The following is an 11,531-nucleotide window of genomic DNA, read 5'->3' as shown; positions in this document are numbered from 1 at the left end:
CCGTCGTCCGTCCGTCCGTCTGTCTAGCTGTCTATTTGTCTGTTGACAATTTTTCAAAATGCTACTCCTCCTACAGATTTGTCAGTGCATATTTAAGATTTTATAGTACATATTTAATAGTACAGATTTTACAGTACATATTTAAGCAGAATGGTTTGATTATTTAAGTAAATCACTGACCAAGAGAATGTAAAATGTTAAATATGAGTGTACCCACATTTTCCAGGGGATGTCTTCGACAGGTCGCCCATCAGTCGCTATCATCGGAGGCGGGATATCTGGATTGGTCTGTGCTATACGGCTGGGCCAACTTGGTTTCTCCAAAGTGACCGTGTTTGACACAGGTGTGTACACTAAGCTTGTATTAAATAGCAAATAAATAATTTTGTTGGAATCCAAATTTTCAGTTAAGTCTATTTCTTGACTTCTAATTAGCCTTTTTTAATGTCACGTGAGTCACTCAGGTGACCTATTGCTAACTGTTTTCGTCCGTTGTCGTGTATTATGCGTTAATATTTGAACATTTTCAGCTTCTTCTCTGGAACTGCTGAACAAATTTCAACCAATTTAAGCATATGCCATCTATGGGTGAAAGGGGAAAAATTGTGAATTTCATGCCCCCCACCCCCAAGGGGCCTGAGGGGTGGGTCTAAAGCCATCAAAATTAATGCACTAATTAATAAATTTTCTACTTTTCTGAAATCAAGCAAATAAGATGTCGGCAGGTGTGATCGGTCAAAAGGGGATGCTTACTCCACCTAGGTACCTGACCCCACCTCTGGAATTTCCGAGGATCCGTATTTTATTCCCTTTTCACAAATTTGTATTATTTGTAGATTTTTGAGATTGATCATGAATTCATGATCGTTATTTTCACCTTTTTCATTTAATAAGCATTGAACCCTCTACCAAATTGTGAAATTTGTGGCCCCTGGATCAAGGGTTCTGGAGTAAGGGTGGGACTAAGTTGATCATATAGTGCAAATGCATATATTCTTTGAAAATCTCTTCTCCCGGGTATTAAGCAAACCTAGTAAGTGCATTGTTATATAATTGAGCAAGGGTGCCTCTTCCAAAATTGTGAAATTTGATGCCCCTGGATCAGGGTTTCTGATATTAGGGCAGGGATCTACTGATAATACAGTGAAAAATGTATAAATTGTTAAAAATCTTCCTCTCTGCTCCTGGCTATTTAGCAAACAAAGTAAGTGCATGGTTATAATGAGCAAGGATGTCTCTTCCAAAATTAAGAAAATGCTGGCCCTTTGGTCAGGGGTTTGATGTTAAGGCAGGATAAAGGTATATTGATACATAGTGAAGATGCATTTATTCTTTGAAAAAGCTTCTTCTTCTCTGCTCCTGCGTATTTTGCAGATAAACTAAGTGCATTGTAATGATAAGCAAGGGTGCCTCTTCAAAAATTGTGAAATTCATGGCACCTGAGTCAGTGATTTAGGTGTTAGAGTACGGTTCTATTAATTATACAGTGAAAATGTATCAATTCTTTGAAAATCTTCTCTGCTCCTGGGTATTAAGCAAACAAACTAGGTGCACGGTTATAATGAGCAAGAGTACCACTTCCATATTTGTGGAATTCATGGTCCCTTAGTCAGAGGTTATGATGTTAGGGTGGGGCTATGTTTATCATAAAGTGCATAAATTCTTTTAAAATCTTCTCTACTCCTGGATATTTTGCAATCAAAGGAGATGGGCGAACATAGCGTGCAGAAAGCCTATAGCTTCAGATATATAATCAAAGTACTGAAAGTACTCATGGGAGTTGAACATTGTAATGTGAAAGATTTAACAGGAAGTAAAGGAGCTATAATGTCGGAACATTTTTTCATACTTTAGATACAAGTCAACTATTGCAGATTTGATAGAGATACAAAATCAAACATAAGAAATAATGTCAAAAACATTTGAATAACGAAGATCATGGGCCACAATACTCACATGAGTAACTTTAATGACTTTAACCGTGCTGTTCTTTGTGATTTTCAAAAACTTTTACCACTTAATATTCTCATGCTGGGACGTAGCATCGTTTTTGAAAAGGGGGGGGGGCTCCAAAATTCTAACTCGAAAATTCTATTATTTGGGTGTGGGGATGGTTTCAAACTTCTTTCAGTATCAAATTTTACTCATACACTACTACATCACCCCTATTTGAATATTCTGCAACAAACAGTAGGGGGACGGACTTTCAATGAACATTTTCAATATTAAATTTTTATAAATTTCATGTTTGGATAAAGGGGGGGGGGCAGACCCCTCCCCTATGCTACGTGCCTGTCATGAAAAAAAAAATGTGTCAGCATAAATTAATATGGCGATATCAAACTCTGAGGGGTCTATAAATCTACACAATATTAATAACAATGTCTTGCAATTATGAAGATTTTTTTCCTGTACACATACATTCAACTTAAATCCCAATTTATTTAATTCATTAAATATACCAAATTAATTTTTAGCCAATTCTCACATAGAATCCATATAATATAAGCGTGCAGAACATTAACTGGCGAAATTGGAAATATGCAGCTTACGTCATTTAAATTTCCATCTGTTACAATCAGAATGTTTAATGAGAGACAATGAAATGGGCGGGTACAATTCAACACGGACGTCCGAGAAAACATTGGATTGAAATTTTAGTTTGAAATTCATTTTCAATCCACCTGAGCTGTTTTCAAACCTAAAGTGTGAATGTATAATCCGAAAGACAAATAATTTCAATTCCCAAATACATGTTGTTTGACATTCATATTCATATGTCGATTGAGTACTTTAGCATATAATTTTAAGGATACGTAAAAGTAAAAGAAGACAGAGAATACTTTTTCAGGGGACGGCCATTTGATTCTAGAAGGGGTGGGGTTTCAAAAATTGTCGAGTCAGATCATGCCTCCACATGATAGAATATGTTTATTTCTAGGATGACAAAAGCTTTTTTTTTAGTTTTGTCTTCACTGAAACTGTTTGACAAACAAAAGCAGGGAGGGGTTGGCAATTTAAAAGAAAGTTTTCATATTTATTCCAAGATCGTTCAGCCCCCTCCCTCCCAGCACACACATTCACATACCAAACAGAAATCAAATATTTGTCCCATTATATTTCTTTAAATACACTGGACAGAAAATTCTGATTTATATAAATTTCAAACTATTCCAAAATTGAAATTATTTGTCTTCTTGGTCAATCAGTAACACCGTACGTTCTTGCGTAGCTGAGGTGGATTGAAAATGAATTTCAAACTAGAATTTCAATCCAATGTTTTCTCGGACGTCCGTATCAAATTGTACCCACCCATTTCATTGTTTATCGTTTAACATTTTGACGGTAACAGATGGAGATGACGTAAGTTGCATATTTCCAATTTTGCCAGTTAATGTTCCGCTGTCTTAATTTGTTAAGAATCAACACAACTTTGAATGGTTTGCATTCTAATGGTTCTATTGCAGCAAAGTTTTCTCAAAACAAACGTAACTTTTTAAGTCATTTGGATGTAATATATGAATCAGTAAAATATTAATGGACATGCTGATACAGCTCATCCCAATTTCTGAAAATAAAATCTTTATCTGCTTGGCTCCTTTCTTTACTTTTTCGAACATTGATAATCTATTTAAAATAGAAATGAAATGAAAGCATTTGAAACCCAACGCCCTCCCTCCTCTCTTCTGAATATGTACAAGATCCTTGGTCCCAACAACCAACTGGCACTTTTTATTTTCAATGTTACCATCACCAGACACTAAATTGTCATTTTTTTCTTCCTCTGATTGGAACAAGCAGTTGATATTATCTTTTGGGTATAACTGGTTCTTTTCGGACACAATAATTAATTTTTATAGATTTTTTTTAATTTAATTTTTCTATCAAAATGTTTTTATCTTTATAACTCAATCATTATGTATTTTTTTAAATCCCATAATTTTTAATTTCATGTCAAGAAATTTCTTTATAGAAGTAAGTATCTCTGAATACTTCGCCTTTTGTTTGTTTGTTTTACATCTCTTCGAGAATTTTTACTCAGAAAGAGACACTACCACTTGCCAATGGAGGCTAGGGCTGCAAATTTTTACCCATACAGGACACTCAGAACCATTGAGCAGTGAGGGATTTTTTTGGGGGTGCCAGCACCTACTGCGAAATGGGATCTCGGTTTATACGGTCTCATCCGAAGGGTCCGTTTCTAAATGCATACCGCAGTGGGATTCGAACCCACGACGTAATGATTAACACCTTACTTTGAATCTCTAGAGCAAACGATTTTGAACAACTGTGCAACGCGAGATTGAATTTCAGGTATACTACATTGTATACACATGTAGCTGAGCTGGACAAGTTTTTCAAACTTTCAATGAATTAAAACGATCGACTTGAATCTGTTTTGATTTTTTTTTAAAAATCAGATGTAGTTTAACGAGCTACTGCAAGAAATAAAACTGTTGTAGTTATGACCGCATTGTGTCCGCACACGCATGCATTCATTCATTTTAATTGTTTTTATTAATAAAATCAAATGAAACATCTTTTAATGATAACGTATTACTGCAATACACTTTTATATGCAGACATGTTGAAATGCATTAATTAATGTAACACACATTTTTCAAGTTCAGTAGTAGTGTTGTACACGTGACCCACTGAATGCTGATAAATTCATGAAATTAAGGATTAAAAATTAATGTCATCTGAAATTGTCACACATTTACTTCTTTCTTTGTAAGTAATTCTTATCTGCAGAGTTATCAAAAAAAAACCTCAGTCTTGTCGGCAAGGAATTTTCTGGACCGATAACGTACAAGAAAACAGTGGTCCAAACGACCGTTTAAAACATTGAACGTGATGCAAATTTCTAAAACGCTGTGCCTAGGTAAGGACCACAAAACACCGAAATCGTCCGTATGGTGACGATTGTCGATCAAAATTGTTAAAGCATGTCTCTGATTAGAGACTCTGTATCGTAAGATAGGATTTTTTGTGAAATCGAATATCATAAAACTTAAAAGGCATCTTATTTTAGTGCTATTATTTTTCCCTTTATCAGCGATTCAGCGTACAAAATAAGATGCATGTATCTGGTCTGACAAAACTTTGTCCAGTCTAACAGATCATTTGACTTTGTCAGACCAAATGTCTGACAGTGATTCAAAAATTTTGATAACTCTGCTCCGAAAATCACTGCACAGTAAATTCATTTACAGTTGTATAGACTTTACATTTGTATATGTCCTAATATACTTAGAAGCATAGGTGAAATATTTGCAAGATTTTGCCATGGTTTATTTCCTTCATCACATGACTATTAATTGTTTGGAAGTTTGAAAAATAACAATAAAAAAAAGTTTCAGCTTGTTATATGATCTAACGTAAACGGTTATAATTTGTTGTTTTTCCCACTTAAAATTTACATACGTACATGTAGTTCGAATGTCAGACCTGGCTGTTCCGACTTATTTTATCAAGAATTTCATATGTGAAATGCTTATAAATTTTATGCCACATGAAAACATCTTCAAAAAGCTTAATCTAGTAATTTATCTTAAAGTTTCGCCTTTCTGAGTACGTTAATCACCTTCTCTTCAATTTTCTTCCTCTTCGATGTTAAACGTATTAGGATTCAATATTAAACGAACAATTGTTCATTTATATCCAAATCAATGTAATTTGTTTATTCTTTTGATGTGTATTGTATTACCAAATAAATATTGTTGAAAACTTCGAATATTTATGGCTAAAAAAAAGGTATAACATTGATTGTGAAATAATTTTTACCATGCGTCAGTCAATGCAAAGAGGTTTCGCGCAGTCTATAGTTGTCGTTAATTTCCCTCTCATTGTTTATAGGTGCCGCTGGTTCGCGACGACAATTTTCAACATTTTTTTTAGTTCTGTATAAATCAATTTTAATTTAATAAAAATATAGTATTCAAATTAAGTTAAATGAAATTCAATTGCATTTAGTTTCATATCATTTATCAAAATTAGATAAATTCAGAAAATTGAATGGACTATTTTATGGCGGACGTTTATGCAAGTTTACATTGAATATCACAGGAGTAAATTGGTCGACACAGAAGCCCCACGGACGGCCACTATATAATCAATACAAATTACTGCGCTTAGAAAGCCCGTGATGACCAAGGGAGATTGAACATAGTTCAACTCCCAAAAATCATGTTCAGTTTGTGAATTTAGTATTTAGAGTAAAGTTCTCATTATTGAAATTATGATAAACAAAACTTTTCTGAGGAAACTTTTTCTCGGCAAAATTTATTTTTTTATTAAAAAATAATGTGGTATTCTTGGGGATCGAACCCTAGCAATAAAAATCCTGAGTATCATTTTCTTTCGAGACTAGCACGCTAACCACTAGACCACAGAAGTCCTGATGAATAGTTGCATTTAAGTCATGTTTGTGATATGACCCTTGACTTAATGGACTTCAAGTATTTCTCGAAAAGATGCGAACGTTATGTCATAAAAGTATATTTTTAAGGTATAGTGGGTCTTTGCTCCATATTTTTGGTAACCAAAAAATGTATATTTTTATGCAAACTTTGAGGATTAACTTTCTAAAAAATGGAGCGAAGACCCACTCATATTGAAAGATAGTGTTATTGTATGAGAAAATGACTCTTTGCGCCCTCTTTAGTGTGTGTTTGACATTTCATAAGCAAATAATTTTAATCTTTGTGGGATTTTTGCAAATTGTACAGATTTTACATAAGTATATTTTAATGTTAGACGAAATATCAAGGAAAATTTTGATATAAGGCCAAAGTTTTTATTTTTATTTTTTTGGGGGGGGGGGGGTTTACGATTTTCTGTCTCATAAAAATGCATTGGGTGGTCGAAAAATAAAAATAAAAATAATTTAGGATTCAACAATTTCATTTTAAAATACCAGCAATGTTGATTTTAATAAAAATAATACACGTCAAAAGTAATTTTTAGATTTATTGACTAGATCACATTACTCTTTTTATTTAATTTTAATTCATTTCTAACTTTAGCCTGAATGTCATTTTCATTTAGTTCTGATTTTTGTTTGTCAATCAGTGCTTGGTTCATGATGTTCAACTTCTTTATGCGCTCTTCAGTGATATGTGATGTGTTATAAACCTCGGTATCCCCACAAACTAAAAATAAAAGTCCAAATTTAAGTTAAATTTAGATTGAAGAAAAATGCAATTTAATTGTTTAACAATATTAAAAGTAATTGATGTTGAAATAAAGGTTAACCGTTATAATAATTTGATCATGCAGCTATCAAATTTGTTCAACCTGCAGCACAAAAGCCTAATAATTTCTCAATCAAGTCCTTCTTTAAATTTTATATGTACCTGCACAGTAGGCAATGTTCATTATTTACTTAGTAATTCAAAGGGCTTTGATCTTAATTGAGTATATCAAATTTGCAAAGATTTGTATATTGAATTTACTTCTATAAATTAACAAATGTTTTATACATATTCGAATTTATCTAGTGAAACACCAGTCAGCGTTACTTCAACTAAGATGTATCTCTCAACACCAAAATTGGCCTAACTATTATCTATAGGTGTATCCGTGTCTGCTAGGTCAGGGCAGGGGTGTGCAATTAGCATCACCCAGCGCCTGGGGCTACCATAGTTTGGGGTCGGGCTAGTAGTTTTCTGCACAGAGATAGCCCCTTGGGCTAGTAAAAATCGAAACTACCAATGTAATACATGAGAATCTCTGTCGGTATTTTCACTCAGTTTTTGTTATTAATTTCCCAACCAATGAAAAATTTCCAGGCAGCATGCCCCTATTGTTCGAAAATCTCCATAATCTTATCCATTTTGCAGTACTACCTGTCTTATTTACTTCCAAAAACGATCGTTTTTTTTTAATCCGAATTTCCTCCATTCCTCTGTTTATGGTAAATGCATGCAGATATCTCATTAAATTATTTACGACCACTTATTCAACTGAAAGATAAATGTTATGTGGTTTACATAAAATATATTTGTGAGAATTAAACTTTAATTTTAAAAAGAATGGCATTAAACCCTGACGTTTTTAACAATAAACTATTTTTTCAATATTAGTTGTTATACCCCACTCCCATCCCCTACATTTGGGCTAGTAACTTTATTGTTGCCACTAGCCCGTGGGCTAGTGCTTATTTTTTTTAATTGCGCCCCCCTGCAGGGTTGGGCATGCACTCTCCATTATTACAGTTTGAATTTAACCAATTGAGACATTGCAATTGGAGAAAGGGATCATGCATCCAAGATTTTATTCACTTTTCCATGCAGAAAAGTTCTTTAAGTGTGTGTCATTGCTTTCAGTGAGGAATTACCTTGTTACATGACAGAACCGCCATTTTTGGTTTGCACGTGTTTATTTACGGTCACCTAAATGTTTGTAAAGGTCTCATATTATTAATAAGCGCTTATTTGACCAAGATGCATTCTAAAATTTAAAACCCACCAGTTCAGCTGAGAAAAATCCGGAAAATATGTCGGAACAAAGACATTATTTTTATTTTCATGATTGGTGAAAATTAGGGTCGGCGGAATCGTAAACCAAAAGAAAAAAAAACTTTGGCCTAATTGAGATTTAATTTTTCACCTTCATGTTTGTCATACTATAGGATTTTCGCTCGGCATGTTCACCCATCTCCTTAATGCATGATTGTGATGAGCAAGAATGCCTCTTTCAAAATTGTAAAATTCAAGTCCTTGTTTCAGGGGTTTGGTGTAAAGATTATATAGCAAAAATACATTTATTCTTTGAGATTCTTCCTGATTTCTCCCGGGCATCTAGGACACAGATTACAAAGTTGTAATGAGCAAGCGTATTTTTACCAGATTTGTGAAATTCTGGATCAGTGGGACAAGTGTTCTGGTGCTGGACAGGGCTCTATTGATATTGTAGGGAAATTAGTACTCTACTGAGAGAAGTTATTCCCCTTTGCTCTTCATCTATGATAAGTAATTACTTTTAATAATGTAATTGTAGAATAAAATGAATAAAAGAATTAAACAAGAATTTTTAATGTATAATACAAAAAGTAATTTCATAGTTTTTAATGGTTAGGTAGACTTTTAAGTAATAGATAAATAAAATTGAGACAAAATACAGTACCTTATCTTTGTACACTATATATTCTTCAAACACAAATAGAGGCCGATGTGTGAGGGAATGAGGCTCCAGGGTTTACTCCATATTCTCAAGAACTATCGTATCGTTTCGTCTGACAATGATACTGAAGAAAGGGAGTGTATTAGTACTGGCAAGAAAATAGATCTACTTTATGAGTTATTACTGAGTACTAGACTATTCTGTTGATCCCTAGTCATCCTATTTTTCTTGCTTTGGGGAAACATATCTTCATCTCTCAGTTTATTTTATTTCATGCTTTAGTGGATCCTTTACAGTGTTGTATTATACTCAGGTGACCGGTAAGGTCCTTGGGCCTCTTGTTTCTTACGTAATTTAAAGTATAGCACTAAGATTATCTTTACTTGCTTGTTAAATCTGATATCGAAATAACCTAAAGACTCAAATTTCGGAACAACAACTCTATTATTTATATTTGCAAAATAATAAATAAATGATTTTTAATTATTTTTTTTTGCATTAATTCAATATACAGGTAGAAAATGCTACAATTATAAGGTTGTGAAATTACAGGTAAGCGCGCAGCAGGAGGGCGGTGCTCGAGTCGGAAAGTGGTGGTCGACGGTGTGCTCCACACCTTTGATCACTCCTGCCAGTACTTCACCGTCTCAGACAGAAGATTCGCCAAAATTGTCTCATTCCTGCATAACAAGAATGCTGTTAAAATCTGGACAGGAAAGATCGGACATCTGAAATCCGGTAAATTTCTAGAAGATCCGGGTTTGACGCAAGCCTTTATTGGCACGGATGGTATGCAGTCCATTGCAGATTGCTTAGCGTCAAATGCCGACGTACAGAGGCCCGTCTGGATCAGTGAAGTTTGCTGGGAGGAAGGAAGTAAAAAATGGAAAGTCGACGGATTCGGATTTTTTGATTACTTGGTGGTAGCACATAATGGGAAATGTGCAGACAAATTAATGTCGTCTGCGGGTGCACCACAAGTTCACAATCTTCTCCGCGTAAGATTTAATGACATACTGAACCCACGTGATCAGCGAATGCATCTGTGTTCTTTGTGGGTGCTTCTTGTTGCTTTTAAAACTTCACTTAAATTAAAGTACGATGGTGCTCATGTTGACCACGAAGACATATCATGGATAAGCAACAATACTTCTAAATACCGAACTACTAAAGAAACATGGTCTACCAAGAAAGACACTACAGAGTGTTGGACAATCATTAGTACAAAATCCTTCGGAAAGGCCTTTAAAGTGCCACAAGAAAACATTCCACCTTCCACTGAAAAAATGGTGACAGAAAAGTTACTTTCGGCTTTCAAAACAGCACTATCTAGAGACGATCTTCCCACCCCGTGTTTCACTAGCGTACAGCTCTGGGGAGCGGCTGTTCCGATTAACACCCTGGACAATGGGTCAGACTGTGTGTTTAATGGACGTTGTCACTTGGGAGTGTGCGGGGATTGGTTATCCTCCCCGTGTATTCAGGGTGCGGCAATTAGTGGATTATCATTAGCAGAAAAGATCCAACAATTCTCCTCGGGCAAGTATTCAATCGATATCTATTACCTAATGCATCGTTTATAGATAATAATTTCAACCGGGAATTCGTATTCAATATCGATAAACAATCTATCTGACTTTTTTCAAGCAATGTTTCATAGAACCATTTAGATATAATGATTCTGAAAACAGCAAATGTCTTTGTCAAATCAAAATTATTGTGTTGCACGCATTTGCTTATACCATTTTTGTGCACTTCAGTATCTTTGTTTTAAATACGATAAAAGAATAGGGTGCAGTATTTGCTGGACAATGGTAATTTAACTAAATTATTTTTGTACTTTGCGATAATACACTCCTAAGCAGGTGTGCCGGTTTCCGATGGTTGACTTTCTAAATATGACCCTTTTCCCTTATAAAACATAGTTATTTCTTTCATTTGCAGGACAATTCGCTGTAAATACCAGTTTACAAGCGACATTTAAAGCAACATCAACCAGTGCTATCGGAAGCTTCCCAACGGACAAGTCTTTGATATTTTCTCCTCAAAGTTGATTTTTTTTTCTACAATAAAGATTAAAAACATACATCATGCAAAATGTTTATACTTGTTTCTCTGGTGAATTAACATTCAACAAATGGAATGTTATAGGTACATTATAAATGCAAAATACCGGTATCGGAACTGCTATTTACCGGAAGTTCCTAGTCTCCTCAATGTTTTGAATACAGTAGCTAGAATTCTACCGTTATATTTTAATTAATGGTAGTTTTTAATCAGAGGGTCTTCCTGAGAGTGAATTAGAAAAAAATCTCGAAAAAAGAACCCATCAAGGATGACGAATTTTTTTTTCTTCATGCTCTGCAGTACTAGGTTTGTTTGCATCGTAAAACTAGCTAGATGAG

At 34.4% G+C, this 11,531-nt stretch overlaps 1 protein-coding gene across 1 annotated transcript; it reads left to right on the top strand.

Moving 5' to 3' along the window:
* The first annotated feature begins 229 nt into the window (after positions 1-229).
* On the top strand, positions 230-11,185 carry LOC133183161 (uncharacterized). Its single transcript, XM_061318114.1, has 3 exons — positions 230-344; positions 9,679-10,665; positions 11,071-11,185. Exons 1-3 carry the CDS (start codon positions 230-232, stop codon positions 11,178-11,180), a joined length of 1,212 nt encoding a protein of 403 aa, XP_061174098.1. The 3' UTR covers positions 11,181-11,185.
* The last annotated feature ends 346 nt before the right edge of the window (positions 11,186-11,531 follow it).

The sequence above is a fragment of the Saccostrea echinata genome, unplaced genomic scaffold (genome assembly GCF_033153115.1).
Source record: "Saccostrea echinata isolate AGI-Se365-2 ecotype Australia unplaced genomic scaffold, CSIRO_AGI_Sech_v1 ptg000009l, whole genome shotgun sequence".
In the NCBI taxonomy this organism is placed as follows: domain Eukaryota; kingdom Metazoa; phylum Mollusca; class Bivalvia; order Ostreida; family Ostreidae; genus Saccostrea; species Saccostrea echinata.
This window is presented reverse-complemented; position numbering and strand designations above follow the sequence as displayed.